This window comes from Danio rerio, chromosome 9, assembly GCF_052040795.2.
Source record: "Danio rerio strain M-AB ecotype USA chromosome 9, GRCz13ab, whole genome shotgun sequence".
NCBI classification, from domain to species: domain Eukaryota; kingdom Metazoa; phylum Chordata; class Actinopteri; order Cypriniformes; family Danionidae; genus Danio; species Danio rerio.
This window is the reverse complement of record NC_141029.1, coordinates 38,773,969-38,793,962: the sequence shown is the minus strand read 5'-3', so window position 1 is coordinate 38,793,962 and position 19,994 is coordinate 38,773,969. Positions and strand designations below refer to the sequence as shown.

The following is a 19,994-nucleotide window of genomic DNA, read 5'->3' as shown; positions in this document are numbered from 1 at the left end:
TATGAGTGATGTTGTTAGGAAAAAGGTTTTGCTTCCTACTTTTGCTGCTACCTTTAACTTTTAACACAGCAAGGTTGAAAATATTTTGTTTAAACTCCTTCACAGAATACATCCTGCCAAACCTTATTTTTCTAAATTGAAAAAAATATATAGATAAGGTCTAGCTTTTGCAAGCAGAGGCCAGAGAGCACTGTTCATTTAATTATGAAAGTATTAGTTAAGATTGGAAAGTGATTCTTTTAGGAAGTTTTGAAAACTTAAGGGACAAAAAGACCCATTGATTATTTTTTGTTAATTTTTTTATTTTAACGGCCAAATTTCATATTCATAAATGTAAATTGTCAAGTAAAAATGCTAATTTTATTGCAATTAAAAAATGAAGTGAATCATTATATTGAGTCCATATTGTACAAGTCTGTATATCATTTAATGTTCATATTGTTGATATCGTTGATATATGTTGATATTGTTCATATCTCCCCCTTTGAAATTTTTTATTAAATTAATACATTGAAATAAATTGAAATTTTTAAAAGTATATATTTTCTTTTACAAAAAAAAAGGAATGTACACATTTAGAAAAACAAATTAGTTTTGACTTTCAATTTCTAATAATTTGTAACCACTTCATCACAAGTATAACTAAAACAAACAATTGAATAGGAAATAATATTGCAAAAGATCATCATGCTACAGGGATAGTTCACCCAAAAATGACCCCCCCCCCTTCTTTTCTGTTGACAAAAAATATTTTTGAGGAATGGAATGGAAACTTGTAGGCTTAAATAGGTAAGGTAAAATATTTCCATATTTTATATATTATATTATATTTTATTACAATATAATTTAATGCGCAGTCTGAGACCCACTTTATATCATATATCAATCAAGCAGCGAACATCATTGATTTTAAAGAAACACATCAGTTTTATGAAAATGAAAAAGTTCTGCGCATAAATCCCATTGATAAAGAACTGATACTAAGGTTGTAGATACAAAAGGTTCACATTATCAAAAGACTACAGACTGACTACAAAATAGAAAACCAACAGGAAGTAATAAACAGTAAATGTAATTCCCTACCGTGGCAAAAAATGCAAAGTCTCAATTAAATAAACAAACAACTGTATTACTCATCATGTTTATGAAATTGTTTTCCTCAATTTTCCAGTATTGTGCTGAGCGGTTTTAAGAACAATAAGTTACAGTTTCAGTTGTGTTTCCACATGAGCCTGGAGTGGGGCAGCACAATTACAAACCATTTCGACCCAGAATGGGGTATATGCTTGTGTTTTTCAGCCAATGATGAACTTCCAGTGAAAGCTTAATGTGACTATTTTCTATTTAGTAAGGTTCCTTTTACAGCAGTGATGTTGTAATGTAATTACAACACATTCAGTTAAATAGGCTACTTGTCTGGCCTGAGACACATTTTATATCTATGCAGTGAATATCACTGATTTTTAAAGAAATCAGACTGTAAACATTTTAATTTTATAATGAAAAAACTGAAAGCACTGAGGTTGGCTGGCTGCTATTAAAGGTCTGTGTGTATATACCCCATTAGATCATGCTGGCAGAGCTCTTGGTGCAGAAGCGTGCTATATTTATTTATTTGATGTTTTTTAAAAATGTAAATTTCAGAAAAAATGTGTCCCTAAAACAGAAATATGTGATCCTCAGACATATCATTGTTTACATTAAACTTGTGTTACCAAAGCACTGGCTCACGTATTTGTACATACCAGAGAGCGCTACAGTGGAAAATGAAACCATATCTGTGCTGACAGGCCTGGATCGACACGGAATGGAACGGTTATGCAAAGAGAACAGACACCCGCTTAGTGGAGAAGTGGCTTAGATTCAGTCCATATGAAAATACAGCTCAGTGGATTATTTTTATTAAAGTATTTAGTGTGACATTCTGTCAGTGGACTAATGTCCATTTTCCAAACAGCCTGAGGGATGTTTCACAATAGCAGGCAAATTCAACCACCAGCCTGAAGCAGCAAAAACCACAGAATGAATCTTCCTACGTAGTTTTGACTAATACTTTGTTTCCTGCATACCTGCCACTTCAGAAAATTAAACAAAGATGTACACATACATGTTGGAGCTTGCCATGAAGGGGAGTGTATGCTAATATCAACCACACATTTCAGTAAGAAGACAGGGTAGCTTCACTATTCCCTAAAAAACAATAAGCATTGGTTTATAATGCATACACTTCCTACTATAGCACTAAAATACCTCAGTGATTAAAGACTTTAATGCTATATGCTGTTTACGGACTTACAGCTACAGTAGTTCTTGATTCAACAACATCATACTCGAGACAGCAGCAAATGCTCTAACACTGAACATCATGCTCTACAAAATGATCCTGAACTAACAGATTGCTAATAATTATTTCCCCTGAGCAAGCGAATATACTCTCACAACACTAGAGGTCGTCAGAACTGTTCTTAGACCTAATATATATACAGTTGAAGTCAGAATTATTAGCCCCACCCCCCACCCCCCTTTGATTTTTTTTTCTTTTTTAAACTATTCCCAAATTATGTTTAACAGGGCAAGGAAATTTTTACAGTATGTCTGATAATGTTTTTTTCTTCAGGACAAAGTCTTATTTGTTTTATTTCGGCTAGAATAAAAGCAGTTTTTAAAATTTTAAACACCATTTTAAGGTAAAAAAAAAAAAAGTATTAGCCTCTTTAAGCAATAAATATTTTTCGAGTCTACAGATCAAACCATTGTTATACAATAACTTGCCTAATTACCCTAACCTGCCTAGTTAACCTAATTAACCTAGTTAAGCCTTTAAATGTCACTTTAAGCTGTATAGAAGTGTCTTGAAAAATATCTAGTCAAATATTTTTCTGTCATCATGATAAAGATAAAATAAATCAGCTATTAGAAATGAGTTATTAAAACTATTATGTTTAGAAATGTGTTAAAAAAAATCTTCTCTCTGTTAAACAGAAATTGGCGAAAAAAATAAACAGGGAGGCTAATAATTCAGGGGGTTAATATACAGTTAAAGTCAGTATTATTAGCCCCCTGAAATACACACACACACACACACACACACACACACACACACACACACACACACACACACACACACACACACATTATACAGTTGAAGTCAGAATCATTTGCCCCCCTGAATTATTAGCGCCCCTGTTCCCCCCCCACCCCAATTTCTGTTCTGTTTAATAATTTGTACTCATTACTTTTAACTGTTTTTCCTAAAACTGCAAGATAAAAGAAGATTCCAGCACTATTTTTGATAAAGGAGATACTTTTATTGATAATACATCTCTCTTTATACTATAACACGTTTGAGCTTTCTTACTTCCAGGTAAATGGAGTTTTTTTCACACCATAAAATTATAATCAGTCAATAAATATAAGTATTTTATATCCGAGAAAACAGCAGCTCTTCTGTTCACTTGCGTCTGTTTGTAGCGCACTGATGACCGGATTAAGATGGCGGCCGCGTTGACGTTTCCATAGTGAGTGGCGTTCTAAAAAAAGAATGTGTTCGAAAAACCGTCGATGACGTTGAGAAACTAGTGTGATCTGCATTAGGTGTCTGACCGTCGCTGACATTAGCGGTATGTAAAGATCTTTCTAAAAGTATAATTTTAGGTTATTATATTTGATTGTTTCAACATACTTTTGGTGAAGGACACAAAGGATTTATTATTTGTCTCCGTCATATCGTTTCAGATCGTCTTATATTTGTTTTTCCACGTCTTTTTTCGCTTAGACTGCATATAGCAGTGCATGTTGTAATTAGAGATGGCTAGATTGTTGACTTGTAAATTTTAGGATTTTAAATATATATATATATATATATATATATATATATATATATATATATATATATATATATATATATATATATATATATATTTTTTTTTTTTTTCTAGTTTTATATTCTGTTATCTTCTTTAGTAGCCTATTTATAATTGTAGAATGCCATTTGTCATGTTGTCAGGTTGGTAGACCAATACAATATTTTGTTTGTTTTTATGCTTCATTTGTATATTGCTAATTATCTTGTTTAACATTTGCAGATTGATATTTGTTAAGGATCATCAGATAAATTGATCTGTTATAATTTACTTGTAGGCTATGCTGTCAGCTTTAACACATTGAATATCACTGTACATGTATTGCCAGATAGATTGTCTGGCTGTTGTATTTCTTATTTGTAATTTATGCCGTGTGGCTTTCGATTAAGTTTGTTACCTCAGATTTAAATGAATCTGAATGTGTATTATTGATTTGTAATTTTTGTTGCGTGGCTTTCGATTAAGTTTGTTCCCTCAGATTCAAATGGCTTGGGGCACAGAACATAGATTCATAGACAAACTCTCAAGCAAATTTGCCATGCTTGGAGAAACAAAGAAATTAAAGTTAGTCTCTGTGTGTGCACAGATGGAGCATCTGCGAACCTTACCCAAGTCTGCCTCAAAGTCGTGGTCAGGTGTACAGTTTACGCAAACTCCACAGTTTAAATAAAGGGTGTATATATATATATATATATATATATATATATATATATATATATATATATATATATATATATATATATATATATATATATATATATATATATTTTACAATTATTCAGTGGTTCCTCCACATACCACTAGAAGGGAGCTCGAGTAACATTACCACACTTTGAGAACCACTGGTATTAGTTAGGCCTTGTCTGTGTTAGGTTTTTCTTTTTCAGCTAATGGAGAGCAGGCAGAAGAGGGAGACTCACAAGAGCATCGGTGGACAAAAATGCTGGAGAACAGCAGGTTTTGTTCCGTTGGTGTTGTTTTTGTCTTTTGCAGGTTGGAGTGGAGCAGAAGAAGGGGACTTACAGGGGGAACAGTAGAGATATACTATAAGACCTTGAGCTCAGGAAGCAGGTAGAACTGCTTGAACAGACTGAACAATGGAGTTAGTTTCCAAAAAAAAAAAAATGTATCAAGATTAAAGACTTGATATCTTTCTCTTTGGCAGACTGGCATTGAGCATGTGGAGAAACAGGGAAACACACCTCAGTAATGACAAGTTCATCATAATAATTTAGGTATAGCCTTACAGTTTTAAGTTGAATCAAATGAACTTTATAAAACATTTAAAAATGACATATTTAAATTCTTTTACAGAGTGTGACAGAAGGGACGGCATTCAGGTGAACAATATAAACAATGTTTATGTACAGGATGGCAGGTGAGTATGAGCAGGTGAGTATATTGATGCAGATGATAATAGTCCATGAAAATAAACTGGATATTTGACTGTGTAAGCTTGGAGACTGGAGACGATACCACAGATACCAAAGGCCAGATGAGCAACCAAGAGACACCACACTAGGAGAGACAATGGAGATCACAGGAGACGCAAATAACCGATATCTAAGAATCAACACTGATGGTAAGTGAGTTCAGTTCTTTCTGTACAAGCGACGAGGCCGAACACTGAGTGAATGTGAGTGAGTCTTTATAGTGCTGTGATAATGATGATGATGATGGTTGTCAGGTGTGTGTCTAATTAGACTCAGGTGAGGGTGCTTGTGGTGCTTTATTGGGTGAAGAAACTGGTCTAAAGCTGCGGTCACACTAGAGCAGGGATGCTCAATCCTGTTCCTGGAGATCTACCTTCCTGCAGATTTCAGTTGCAACCCTTATCAAACACACCTGCCTGTAATTATCAAGAGCTGTTCAGGTCCTAATTAATTGGTTCAGGTGTGTTTGCTCAGGGTTGGAGCTGAACTTTGTAGAAAGGTAGATCTCCAGGAACAGGGTTGAGCACCCCTGCACTAGAGTTTGTGTGTGCGAAATTCTGGGCGCTGCAAAAAGGGGCGGGTTTAAACAAGATTATTAGACATTAAAAAATGCGAACGATTGCTCCATGTTTTAAATTTCTGTCCAGAGAGGTCATGTTTTGTTCCTCGATTGGTCTCACGCAGTCAAGTGACGCGATTTCGCCGGTCGGAGTTCACCAAGTTTGAACTTTGAACTGCAGCAAACTGCGAAAACTAATGCATGACCCTGCGTTTCTGGTCTGACGCATTCGCGTGCGTATGTATGGAAGTCTATAGAGAGAAAAGTCAAGTGTGAACATAGCTTTACAGTGACAGTAAGTGATGGTTACTGTAGTATTTACTTCAGATAGACAGAGATAGATGAAATATTTTTTGTATGCTTCGTTTGTATATCGCTATCTAATTTAACATTTGCAGATTGTTATTTGTTATATTGTCAGATAAATTGATCTGTTATAATGTATTTGTATGCTATCAGCTTTAACACATTGAATATTACTGCACGTCTATTGTAGGATAGATTGTCTGGCTGTTGTATTATTTATTTGTAATTTGTGCTGTCGACCTGTTTAACATTTGTAGCTTTTGATTGTTATTTGTTTTACTGACAGTTTTACTAATTATTGTAACACATTCAACCATTCTAAGTTTATAAATTGTCATCTTGTAGAGTATTTATGTATAGCTGCGAAACATTATTTGTTAATGTAACTACAGAACCAGACTGGAGACAAGGGTTGATTCCAAAGAATGCTATTATGATTAATAATGACTTGAAATCTTTCTATTGTATTTTGAAAATCGGCTGGACCACATGGAGAAAAAAAGGAATCACACACCTCAGCAACCACTGGATGGTCAGGAATTTATACAAAAAAAATCAGATGGACGGGTGGATAAATGGATGGATGTGCTTCCAAGATGAAGGAGTAGTGGTTGATATAGATAGCTAATTAGGCCTTGTCTGTATCAGGTTTTCCTTTTTCATGTAATGGGAGAAAGTGCAGGCAGAAGAGGAAGACTCACAAGGACCATCTGTGGACAACTGTTAAAGTTTTTTTTAGTGCTGTCACACTATCACAGGAGACGTAAGTAAATGATATCTAAGAATCAACTCTGATAGTGTATAGGGAGTTTGGGAGTATAGGGAGATAGAAGAATGGTATCAAAGAATGGTATTAAGATTAATTAATGACTTGAAATCTTTCTATTGTATTTTGCAGATTGGCTTAACCACATGGAGAAAAAAAGCAATCACACACCTCAGCAATGACTGCATTGTAGGAATTTATTTTTTTTTAAATTAGTGGGACGGGTGCATCAATGGACGTCCTTCCAAGATGAAGGAGTGGTGGTTGGTATAGATAGTTAATTAGGCCTTGTCTGTGTCAGTTTTTTTCTTTTTCAGGTAATGGAGAGAGAGCAGGCAGAAGATGGAGACTCACAAGAGCATCAGTGGACATTGATTTAAAAAATGCTGGAGGACAGCAGGTAGGGCTCTGTCAGTGCTGTCTATACAGGAGGTGTGTCCCAAATTGCATTCTTATGCACTATTTTACACCATTTTGTAGTATAATAGTGTAAGCAGTGCATTCATACTGAAATATTATTGTATTCTATAAATTTTATTTTAAAAAAATCAGATGGAGGGGTGGATGAATGGAAGTCCTTTCAAGATGGAGTGGTGGTTGGTATAGATAGTAATTAGGCTTTGTCTGTGTCAGGTTTTTCTTTTTCAGGTAATGAGAGAGAGCAGGCAAAGGAAGGAGACTCATAAGGGAAACGGTGGAGATGTACTTGAAGACCTGAAGCTCAGGAAGCAGGTAGAACTGCTAAAACAGATCGAACAATGGAGTTAGCTTTCAGAAAAATGTATTAAGATTAGTTAAAGATTGGATATACTTGTCTTCGGCAGACTAGTATGGAGCATGTGGAGAAACAGGGAAACACACCTCAGTAATGACAAGTACATCATAACAATTTAGGTACAGCCTTCAATTTTTAAGTTAAACCAAATTAATTTTATAAAACATTTAAAATCTTTAATTTAAATTTTTATGAAGTAAGTGATGGTCAGGTTTTCCTTGAGATAGATGGATGGATGGATGGACGGACAGACAGATAGATGGATAGTTAGTATTAAACAAGCAGGTAAAGCTCTATTGATGTTGTTTTTGTCTTTTACAGAGTGGAGTGGAGAAACTAGGGAATCACCTCAACAATGATAAGACTTTGATGGTCAGGTATCACCTATCGATGATAGATGTCCTTTCAAGAGGAAGGGGGTGGTGGTGGGCTTGAGCCAGGCTCAGACTACAGGAGTTTTAAAGTCCTAACCAATAATGAAATCTGGTTGCAACACACATATGAGGAGAATCTTAGGTGAATTAGCCTACCTAAAATCTTAAACGTGCGCACACTACAAGATATTTAAACTGTAATACTGAAAGTATTACATCGCTTTGTAAACATTTATTATTACCATTTGATGAGTCTCCCCATACAGTTTGATATAGCGCTTGGACCCGGAAGCGGCTTTGCTTGACGTCATACTTAACAAGCGGATTAAGATTATAGTGACCGATAAAACACATCACTCTCTTCACGAAAAAATATCATTTATTATTATACTAATATTAGACCAACTGCCACTACCGACTATTATGCACTCAAAATATATTAGGTTTCTATTTGTGTAGCTGTTATTGGTGGTTTTAAATTAAACAAATGGTGACCAATAAGAAATATGTCCAAGCGAATATCTAATAATAATAATAATAATAATTGGCTTATAATCTGTCCATCATGCCGTGATGTGCTGTGCTTTCTAGTTCAAAAGCAAAAATGTTACTTGTTGCACTGTCTATATAGTGTAAAACATATAATAATTCACTGAAAGAAATGTAAAATATGGTCTGCAGTTATCTCTCTCTGAAAAAAAAAACTGTCATAGCATATAGGTTTACAGGACTAGATGCAGGCCTAATGGTTTTTTATACAGTGCATACTATTCTATCCCCTATCCTATACAAAGCCCTCAGAGAAAATATGTATTTTTAATTTCCTAAAGCACATTATAATGTTTAATCATTATGTTTTTTAGAGATAACTGCAAAGTAGTAGACCTAGCTACACATCACAATCATAAATATTCGCACATACAGAATAAGGTTAGTGGCTAATGAAAAACGATAATTTAAGCTTATTATAAATTATACATTCATTCATTCATTTTCTTTTCTTGTCGGCTTAGTACCTTTATTAATCTGGGGTTGCCACAGCGGAATGAACCGCCAACTTATCCGGCACATGTTTTTTTTACGCAGTAGATTCCCTTCCAGCTGCAACCCATCACTGGGAAACACTCATACAGTCTCATTCACACACATACAGACAATTGTAGCTTATCCAATTCACCTGAACCGCATGTCTTTAGACTGTGGGGGAAACTGGAGCACTCGGAGGAAACTCACGCAAACATGGGGCGAACATGCAAACTCCACACAGAAATGCCAACTGACCCAACCGAGGCTCAAACCAGCAACCTTCTTGCTGTGAGGCGACAGCACTACCTACTGCACCACCGCGTAACCTATTATAAATTATTTATTCATTCATTCATTTTCTTGTGGGCTTAGTCCCTTTATTAATCCAGGGTCGCCACAGCGGAATGAACCGCCAACTTATCCAGCAAGTTTTTACACAGGATGCCCTTCCAGCTGCAACCCATCTCTGGAAAATATTATAAATTAACCTATATTTATTTATTTATTAAAACTGATGTGATTCTCCCCAGCTCTTTCTTTAGGGATGCTTGGAGGCCATTGTCACAGCCACAAACGTGAATAACTCACTTTTTTATTACTTATTATTTTTATTTTTGTAATATTTGACCAATTGCTACTTTAGGAAAACAATAACCTGCGCTCAAAATAGGCTACATTACGTCTCAGTTTGCATAGCTGTTCATGCAGTTAGCCTATAAAAATAAATAAATACACACAAGGTGAGCTGCAAGTATCTGCTAAATTCTCTCTCACTCTCACACACACAAACATTCGTTTCATAAATGTGTTTAATATACAGCTAATAATAATAGACATTTTGGATGTTTCTCAGGGTATGACATGCAGGCAGTGGACTGTAGAATGAAAATATGTTGCTTGTTCATTTGCACAATATGTCTAAACAAATGTCCTATAATATTAATATTTATAACAATAATTTTAATCTCTCCGTCTTGCTGCGATGTCTGTGCTGTGACTGGCAATAACCTAGCCTATTAGATTGCTATAGTCTATTTAAAAGCGAAATTGTACCTGTTGCACATTTAATAAGCTCAGTAGTGTAGAAAAATTTTATAATTAATAATCCCTGATTTTCAGTTATCGGTCTCTGTCTAAATATTCTCATAACTTGAAAAATTATCTTATAGATTTAGCCTACTCTTTCTTAGTTTATGGGACTAGGCTATATAGTCGTAGTCCTAATAATTTTTTTAGGCTATTAAACTAATTCTATCCTCATCACAGAAAAAAAAAAAAATTCTAAAAACAATTTAATATGTTTAATCATTTTGGATATGGAGATAACTGGCAGCGTTTTAGTACCCGGCTACACGTGTCATAAATATCTGCACACCAGTATAATAATAATGTTAAATCTGGCTAATAACAAAGGATAATTCAAGCATATTCAATAAATTTTATTTTATTTTTATTTATTTATTTATTTATTGAAAACAACACAATTCTCCCTAGCTCATGACTTTGTCAATACGGAATAGATTGGAACAGCTGTTATAAGCCCGCAAGCCTTAAAATCCTGCATGTCAAACATGTTTGCTTTGATCAGGGAGGCTCTGATTTGTGTTCAAGATCAAAAGATTTTATTTAACGATAATAACAGATAATCTGCGCTGAGAATCGAAACCAATCAAAGTCCTCAACATGATTTTATCTCTAATTTACGGAAGGTGAAAATAAATTGGGCTAAAACTTCTGTAGTCTGAGCCTGGCTTTAGATAGTCAGGTAGGTGTCTTGTCTGCGGCAGATGTTTCTTTTTCAGATAATGCACACACAACATGCAGAAGAAGGAGACTCATAAAAGCATCGGTGGACATTTATCTGAAGAACACTGGAGAGCACTGTGTTTATTGCTGGAGATCAGTCAGCATGTAGAGCTCTGTCAGTCCTGTCTTTGTCTTTTGCAGATTAGTCTGGGATATGTGGAGAAATGGGAATCACACCTCAGCAGTGACTGCAAACTGATGGTCTGGTACGGTATTTCCTGAATGGATAGATGGATGGATGAATGAATGATAAATAGATGTCCTTCCAAGAGGAAGGGGGTGGAGGTGGGCTTAGATAGTCAGATAAATGTCTTGTTTGTGGCAGGTATTTCTTGTTCAAGTAATGGACACACTGTTGGCAGAACAAGGACAATCACAAGAGCATCTGTGGGGATTCATTGAGGAACACTGGAGAACATCTTGTGCATTGCTGGAGCTCAGCAAGTATGTAGAGCTCTGTTAGTCCTGTCTTTGTCTTTTACAGACTGGAGTGCAGCATGTGGAGACAAATAGGAATTTTAGACCTCAACAATGACTGGATACTGATGATCAGGAATATCCTTCAAAAAGAGATGGATGGGTGCATGGATGGATGCCCTTTCAAGAGGAAGGGGTGGTGGTGGGCATAGATTGTTAGATAAATGCCTTGTCTGTGGCTGTAATTTACATTGTAGGTAATGGAACCACAACAGGCAGAAGAAGGAGACTCACAAGAGCATCAGTGGAGAATATCTGAAGAACACTGGAGAACACTGTTTATTGCTGGAGATCAGTCAGCATATAGAGGCTCTGTTAGTCTTGTTTTTGTCTTTTGCAGATTAGTCTGGGACATGAGAAGAAATGGGAATCACACCTCAGCAGTGACTGCAAACTGATGGTCTGGTTAGGTATTTCCAAAATGGATGAGTGAATGAATGAATAGATGTCCTTCCGAGAGGAAGAGGGTGGTGGTGGACTTAGATAGTTAGCTAGATGTCTTGTTTGTGGCAGATGTTTCTTTTTCAGATAATTCACACACAACATGCAGAAGAAGGAGACTCACAAGAGCATCGGTGGAGATTTATCTGAAGAAGACTGGAGAACACTTTGTTTATTGCTGGAGATCAGTCAGCATGTAGAGCTCTGTCACTCCTGTCTTTGTCTTTTGCAGATTAGTCTGGGACTAATGGAGAAATGGGAATCACACCTCAGCAGTGACCGCAAACTGATGGTATGGTTGGGTATTTCCTGAATGGATGGGTGGATGAATGAATAGATGTTATTCCAAGAGGAAAGGGGTGGCGGTGGGCTAAAATAGTTAGGTAGATGTCTTGTTTGTTGCAGGTGTTTCTTTTTCAAGTAATGCACACACAGCTGGCAGAAAAAGGAAACTCACAAGAGCATTGCTGGAACATAATCTTAAGAACACTGGAGAACATATTGTGCATTGCTGGAGCTTATCAAGCATGTAGAGCTCTGTTAGTCCTGTCTTTGTCTTTTACAGACTGGAGTGCAGCACATGGAGACAAATATGAATTACAGACCTCAGCAATGACTGGACAATGATGATCAGAAATATCCTTTAAAAAGAGATGGATGGCGTAGATGGATGTTCTTCCAAGAGGAAGGGGTGGTGGTGGGCATAGATTGTTAGATAGATGCCTTGTCTGTGGCTGTAATTTACATTGTAGGTAATGGAACTACAACAGGCAGAAGAAGGAGACTCACAAGAGCACCAGTGGAGAATTTCTGAAGAACACTGTTTATTGGTGGAGATCAGTCAGCATATAGAGCTTTGTTAGTATTGTTTTTGTCTTTTGCAGATTAGTCTGGGACATGAGGAGAAATGGGAATCACACCTTAGCAGTGACTGCAAACTGATGGTCTGGTTAGGTATTTCCAGAATGGATGGGTGGATGAATGAATAGATGTCCTTCCGAGAGGAAGGGGGATGAGTGGGCTTAAATAGTTAGCTAGATGTCTTGTTTGTGGCAGGTGTTTCTTGTTCAAGTTATGGACACACAGCTGGCAGAAGAAGGAAACTCACAAGAGCATCTGTGGAGATTAATTGAAGAACACTGGAGAACATATTGTGCAATGCTCAGCAAAGCTCAGCAAGCATGTAGAGCTCTGTTAGTCCTGCCTTTGTCTTTTGCAGATTAGTCTGGGGCATGTGAAGAAATAGGAATCACACCTCAGCAGTGACTGCAAACTGATGGTCTGGTTAGGTATTACCTGAATGGATGGAAGGATGGATGAATAGATGTCCTTCCAAAAGGAAGGGGAAGGTGGTGGGCTTAGATAGTTACATAGATGCTTTATTTGTGGCAGGTGTTTTTTTTTTTTCAAGTAGTGGACACATGAAGTAGAAGGAAACTCACACAAGCATTGGTGGAGATTAATCTGAAGAACACTAGAGAACATCTTGTGCATTGCTGGAGTTCATCAAGCATGTAGAGCTCTGTTAGTCCTGTCTTTGTCTTTTACAGACTGGAGTGCAGCATATGGAGAAAAATATGAATTACAGACCTCAACAATGACTGGACACTGATGATCAGGAATATCCTTCAAAGGAAGAAGGATGGGTGCATGGATGAATGTCCTTTCAAGAGAAAGGGGGTCGTGGTGGGCATAGATTGTCAGATAGATGCCTTATCTGTGGCTGTTATTTACATTGTAGGTAATGGACACAGAGCAGGTAGAAGAAGGAGACTCACAGGAGCATCGGTGAGGAATATCTAAAGAACACTGGAGAACACTTTGATTATAGCTAGAGATCATCAGCATGTAGAGCTATGTCATTCCTGGCTTTGTCTTTTGCAGATTATTCTGGGGCATGTGGAGAAATAGGAATCACACTTCAGCAGTGACTACAAACTGATGGTTTGGTTAGGTATTACCTGAATGGATGGGTGGATGAATGAATAGATGTGCTTCCAAGAGGAAGGGGAAGGTGGTGAGCTTAGATAGTTAGCTAAATGTCTTGTTTGTGGCAGGTGTTTCTTGTTCAAGTAATGGACACAGCTGACAGAAGAAGGAAACTCACAAGAGCATCTTATTATTTGTATTTGAGGAACACTGGAGAACATCCTGTGCATTGCTGTAGCTCATCAAGTATGTAGAGCTCTGTTAGTCCTGTCTTTGTCTTTTACAGACTGGAGTGCAGCATATGGAGACAAATAGGAATTTTAGACCTCAACAATGACTGGACACTGATGATCAGGAATATCCTTCAAAAAGAGATGGATGGGCGCATGGATGCATGTCCTTTCAAGAGGAAGGGGTGGTGGTGGGCATAGATTGTTAGATAGATGCCTTGTCTGTGACTGTAATTTACAATGTAGGTATTGGTAGTGGAACCACAACAGGCAGAAGAAGGAGACTCACAAGAGCATCAGTGGAGAATTTCTGGAGAACACTGGAGAACACTTTGTTTATTGCTGAAGATCAGTCAGCATATAGAGGTCTGTTATTCTTGTTTTTATCTTTTGCAGATTAGTCTAGGACATGTGAAGAAATGGGAATCACACCTCAGCAGTGACTGCAAACTGATGATCTGGTTAGGTATTTCCAGAATGGATGGGTGGATGGATGAATAAATGATAAATAGATGTCCTTCCATGAGGAAGGGGGTGGTGGTGGGCTTAGTCAGATAAATGTATTGTTTGTGGTAGGTGTTTCTTGTTCAAGTAATAGACACACTGTTGGCAGAACAAGGATACTTGCAAGAGCATCTGTTGAGATTTATCTGAAGAACATTGGAGAACATCTTGTGCATTGCTGGAGCTTATCAAGCATGTAGAGCTCTGTTAGTCCTGTCTTTGTCTTTTACAGACTGGAGTGCAGCACATGGAGACAAATATGAATTACAGACCTCAGCAATGACTGGACAATGATGATCAGAAATATCCTTTAAAAAGAGATGGATGGCGTAGATGGATGTTCTTCCAAGAGGAAGGGGTGGTGGTGGGCATAGATTGTTAGATAGATGCCTTGTCTGTGGCTGTAATTTACATTGTAGGTAATGGAACTACAACAGGCAGAAGAAGAAGACTCACAAGAGCATCAGTGGAGAATTTCTGAAGAACACTGGAGAACACTGTTTATTGGTGGAGATCAGTCAGCATGTAGAGCTTTGTTAGTATTGTTTTTGTCTTTTGCAGATTAGTCTGGGACATTAGGAGAAATGGGAATCGCACCTTAGCAGTGACTGCAAACTGATGGTCTGGTTAGGTATTTCCAGAATGGATGGGTGGATGAATGAATAGATGTCCTTCCGAGAGGAAGGGGGATGAGTGGGCTTAAATAGTTAGCTAGATGTCTCGTTTGTGGCAGGTGTTTCTTGTTCAAGTTATGGACACACAGCTGGCAGAAGAAGGAAACTCACAAGAGCATCTGTGGAGATTAATTGAAGAACACTGGAGAACATATTGTGCAATGCTCAGCAAAGCTCAGCAAGCATGTAGAGCTCTGTTAGTCCTGCCTTTGTCTTTTGCAGATTAGTCTGGGGCATGTGAAGAAATAGGAATCACACCTCAGCAGTGACTGCAAACTGATGGTCTGGTTAGGTATTACCTGAATGGATGGAAGGATGGATGAATAGATGTCCTTCCAAAAGGAAGGGGAAGGTGGTGGGCTTAGATAGTTACATAGATGCTTTGTTTGTGGCAGGTGTTTTTTTTTTCAAGTAGTGGACACATGAAGTAGAAGGAAACTCACACAAGCATTGGTGGAGATTAATCTGATGAACACTAGAGAACATCTTGTGCATTGCTGGAGTTAATCAAGCATGTAGAGCTCTGTTAGTCCTATCTTTGTCTTTTACAGACTGGAGTGCAGCATATGGAGAAAAATATGAATTACAGACCTCAACAATGACTGGACACTGATGATCAGGAATATCCTTCAAAGGAAGAAGGATGGGTGCATGGATGAATGTCCTTTCAAGAGAAAGGGGGTCGTGGTGGGCATAGATTGTCAGATAGATGCCTTATCTGTGGCTGTTATTTACATTGTAGGTAATGGACACAGAGCAGGTAGAAGAAGGAGAATCACAGGAGCATCGGTGAGGAATATCTAAAGAACACTGGAGAACACTTTGATTATAGCTAGAGATCATCAGCATGTAGAGCTATGTCATTCCTGGCTTTGTCTTTTGCAGATTATTCTGGGGCATGTGGAGAAATAGGAATCACACTTCAGCAGTGACTACAAACTGATGGTTTGGTTAGGTATTACCTGAATGGATGGGTGGATGAATGAATAGATGTGCTTCCAAGAGGAAGGGGAAGGTGGTGAGCTTAGATAGTTAGCTAAATGTCTTGTTTGTGGCAGGTGTTTCTTGTTCAAGTAATGGACACAGCTGACAAAAGAAGGAAACTCACAAGAGCATCTTATTATTTGTATTTGAGGAACACTGGAGAACATCCTGTGCATTGCTGTAGCTCATCAAGTATGTAGAGCTCTGTTAGTCCTGTCTTTGTCTTTTACAGACTGGAGTGCAGCATATGGAGACAAATAGGAATTTTAGACCTCAACAATGACTGGACACTGATGATCAGGAATATCCTTCAAAAAGAGATGGATGGGTGCATGGATGCATGTCCTTTCAAGAGGAAGGGGTGGTGGTGGGCATAGATTGTTAGATAGATGCCTTGTCTGTGACTGTAATTTACAATGTAGGTATTGGTAGTGGAACCACAACAGGCAGAAGAAGGAGACTCACAAGAGCATCAGTGGAGAATTTCTGGAGAACACTGGAGAACACTTTGTTTATTGCTGAAGATCAGTCAGCATATAGAGGTCTGTTATTCTTGTTTTTATCTTTTGCAGATTAGTCTAAGACATGTGAAGAAATGGGAATCACACCTCAGCAGTGACTGCAAACTGATGATCTGGTTAGGTATTTTCAGAATGGATGGGTGGATGAATGAATAGATGTCCATCCAAGAGGAAGGGGGTGGTGGTGGACTTAAATAGTTAGGTAGATGTCTTGTTTGTGGCAGGTGTTTCTTGTTCAAGTAATGGACACACAACTGGCAGAAGAAGGAAACTCACAAGAGCATTTGTGGGGATTAATTGAAGAACACTGGAGAACATCTTGTGCATTGCTGGAGCTCATCAAGCATGTAGAGCTCTGTTAGTCCTGTCTTTGTCTTTTACAGACTGGAGTGCAGCACGTGGAGACAAATAGGAATTACAGACCTCAACAATGACTGGATACTGATGATCAGAAATATCCTTTAAAAAGAGATGGATGGCGTAGATGGATTTTCTTCCAAGAGGAAAAGGGTGGTGGTGGGCATAGATTGTCAGATAGATGCCTTGTCTGTGGCTGTAATTTACACGGTAGGTACTGTAATGGAACCACATCAGGCAGAAGAAGGAGACTCACAAGAGCATTAGTGGAGAATATCAGAAGAACACTGGAGAACACTTTGTTTATTGCTGGAGATCAGTCAGCATATAGAGCTCTGTTAGTCTTGTTTTTGTCTTTTGCAGATTAGTCTGGGACATGTGGAGAAATGGCAATCACACCTCAGCAGTGACTGCAAACTGATGGTCTGGTTAGGTATTTCCTGAATGGATGGATGAATGAATGAATCATGAATAGATGTCCTTCCAAAAGGAAGGGGGTGGAGGTGGGCTTAGATAGTTAGCTAGATGTCTTGTTTGTAGCAGGTGTTTGTCACAGACTGGAGTGCAGCATATGGAGACAAATAGGAATTACAGACCTCAGCAATGACTGGACAATGATGGTTATAGTTTAGGTATTTCCTAAATGATTGAATGAATGAATGAATGAAAAATAGATGTCCTTCCAAAAGGAAGGGGGTGGAGGTGGGCTTAGATTGTTAGATGTCTTTTTTGTGGATGTTATTTAAATTGTACACTTTTAACTTTTGCTGTAGATTATGCTGTAAATAACCCTAAAATATGTATATATATGCAGTGTTTTGCTGTAATAAATGAAAAAAGCATTTTACTGTAAAACAAGTAGGATTTGTATGAAATTGTGAAGTGCAAAGAATAAATGACAGTAATTGACTTTAGCCATTATAGGTAATAAATGGTAAATTACTGTTCAATAACTATTGTCCTCTCTTCTCTGTTGCTTTATGTGGCTATTTATAGAGAGCTGCATTAATCTTAAGGCATAAAACAATGTTTAGACATTAACATACACATACACAGGCTGTCTGTCTTATTCTAAACACTAAGGTGTTGCCCCTTTAAGGGAGCCAGGTGTTTGATTTGTTTACCTCTGAGTGTGCTCCATTCTCTATCAGTTCAGATGCAGAGTTTCATATATTTTAAGCCTCAATTAAGAATCTACAATGAGTAAATTTGTAAATGGTTAAATATGTTGAAATGTTTTTGAGGGTTTCTAAAATAATGTCTGTGTATTCAATCATATTGTATTTATCTTGAACTGTGTACTTGAAGGCTACATTGTTAGCCAGTTAGCATCTCCTCACAGCTTACATTACTTTAATTTAAGTATATGTATTAATTGGACGATTCCTCTTGATTGGTTTTGCCAAAATGTACAGATGCAGACAGTGTAATGTGCCTTTCTGGCAACTAAATCGTTTTTATATACATTAAAATAACTAAATTCCAATCTCCCCAGTTAACTTTGCACAGAAATCCTCACAGGGTATCACAAAAGATGATACTGTATAATGTTAGCCATCCACACGCAAACCTCAGGTCACAGGTTGTGAATTTATTTCAGGGACAATAGAAAAGTTTGCTGTCTTGAGCTTTTTTAAGTAAATAAATTAAAATTATATTTGGATCCTTGGTGTTGCTGACTTTATTTTTGTTTTTGCTTTAATATTAAGATTGATGTGTGCCCATTCATGTGATGCAGTGTTTATTAAGCTGTGAGTGTGAGTATAGAACTACAGTGCAGTAACCAGTTTTCAGTTAGTTACTGCTACAGCTTTATTACAGTGTTGCCAGTATTTAACTGTAAAGAAAATCTGGTGAGTTTTAATATTTATTACAGTATCTATTTGTTTATGTTATAGTTAGTTAATGGAAATAAAGTGTCATTGTTCATGTGAACTCACAGGGCATTAACTCTCATGTTAACAATTTTATTTTAATAGTGCATTAATTTAAAAAAAAAAAAAAACGCCAGATCATTTTAAAACCTACCAATTTTCATTTTCATGCTAGCAAACTTGCTTTACTCACACTGAAGCATATACATTGGTGAGTATAAATACCCTCACAGATCTTTCTTTTAAATCAATATTTTCTACAGTATGCTTTATTTTAATATATTTGTACATATACATTAGATTAGTCAGTATCAACGCCAAAACTGTAACTATTCAGAACAAAAACAAAAAAAAAGTTAAATCACAGTTCACTAAATTAGTACAATTAAATAGTACACGCCACTGGTACTTCACAGCTACCGGTAGGGTCACTCATAGTGGACAGGTCTCAGCTGAGATGCCCAACCAAGACAAACCACCTGATTCTGGACAGCAGAGGATTGACCCGATGCCCAGATAGAAGATGTCACCTGAATGACCGGAAGAAACTTCAAAATTACTGCTTATGTGGAGTTGCAGATGGACTAGCTACTGTTAGCTCTTCTCTGAACACACACACACACACACACACACACACATTCAAAACAATATTTTACAGACATTAAGATTTAAATATTTATTGGTCAAATATTTATTAATTACCTTAATTTATAGAATATTTTAAATAAAATGAAAACACTTCTCAATGTCCTGAAGGTGAGTCTAAAACACGTGATTGAACATAATGGATAATTTCATCAAATGTAATACTCATGGCCCTGGGGAAACAAAAATAAGTGACCACTTAAAAGTTATTATTGGTTATCTTGAATTGAATTTTTGTAAATTATTGATAAAACTCCATTTTTAATGTTAAATTGACTCAGAAGTTGCCACTGAAAGATTTTTAATAATAATGTGTTAATGTGAAAAGAAGCAAATAAAGAAATTAATGCAGATTTAAAGTGTCTAAATGAAGACAAATTGTGTGTGCGTGATCTATCAACTTATTTTATAGAATAAAGTTTATTGTACATTACATTTTAAAATGAAAAA

The 19,994-nt window shown here is 36.9% G+C and overlaps 1 protein-coding gene and 2 long non-coding RNA genes across 8 annotated transcripts; all 3 read left to right on the top strand.

The window, feature by feature from the left end:
• Positions 1–3,560: 3,560 nt before the first annotated feature.
• LOC101886505 (uncharacterized) lies at positions 3,561–10,548 on the top strand. 6 transcript variants are annotated; one of them, XR_015499707.1, is made up of 11 exons: positions 3,561–3,620; positions 4,818–4,934; positions 5,029–5,098; positions 5,178–5,241; positions 5,319–5,445; positions 7,060–7,116; positions 7,229–7,327; positions 7,561–7,659; positions 7,752–7,821; positions 8,024–9,107; positions 9,492–10,548. XR_015499707.1 is itself a non-coding variant. In XM_087268174.1 (8 exons), the coding sequence occupies exons 5-8, from the start codon at positions 5,394–5,396 to the stop codon at positions 8,135–8,137; spliced, it is 348 nt and encodes a 115-aa protein (XP_087124300.1). In that variant the 5' UTR covers positions 3,561–3,620; positions 4,736–4,934; positions 5,029–5,098; positions 5,178–5,241; positions 5,319–5,393; the 3' UTR covers positions 8,138–10,368. The 6 variants fall into 6 exon arrangements, 3 of the variants coding, with proteins under 3 accessions (XP_087124300.1, XP_087124302.1, XP_087124301.1); XR_015499705.1 differs by lacking the exon at positions 3,561–3,620 and having other exon boundaries at positions 4,668–4,934; positions 9,492–10,368; XM_087268174.1 differs by lacking the exons at positions 7,060–7,116; positions 7,752–7,821 and having other exon boundaries at positions 4,736–4,934; positions 7,245–7,327; positions 8,024–10,368.
• A 1,977-nt stretch (positions 10,549–12,525) lies between these two features.
• LOC147842420 (uncharacterized) lies at positions 12,526–14,502 on the top strand. Its single transcript, XR_015499737.1, has 4 exons — positions 12,526–12,780; positions 12,883–13,614; positions 13,711–13,780; positions 13,884–14,502. It is a non-coding gene; the product is annotated as an uncharacterized LOC147842420 (long non-coding RNA).
• A 1,081-nt stretch (positions 14,503–15,583) lies between these two features.
• LOC147835360 (uncharacterized) lies at positions 15,584–16,289 on the top strand. Its single transcript, XR_015499725.1, has 3 exons — positions 15,584–15,952; positions 16,049–16,118; positions 16,222–16,289. It is a non-coding gene; the product is annotated as an uncharacterized LOC147835360 (long non-coding RNA).
• Positions 16,290–19,994: the final 3,705 nt, after the last annotated feature.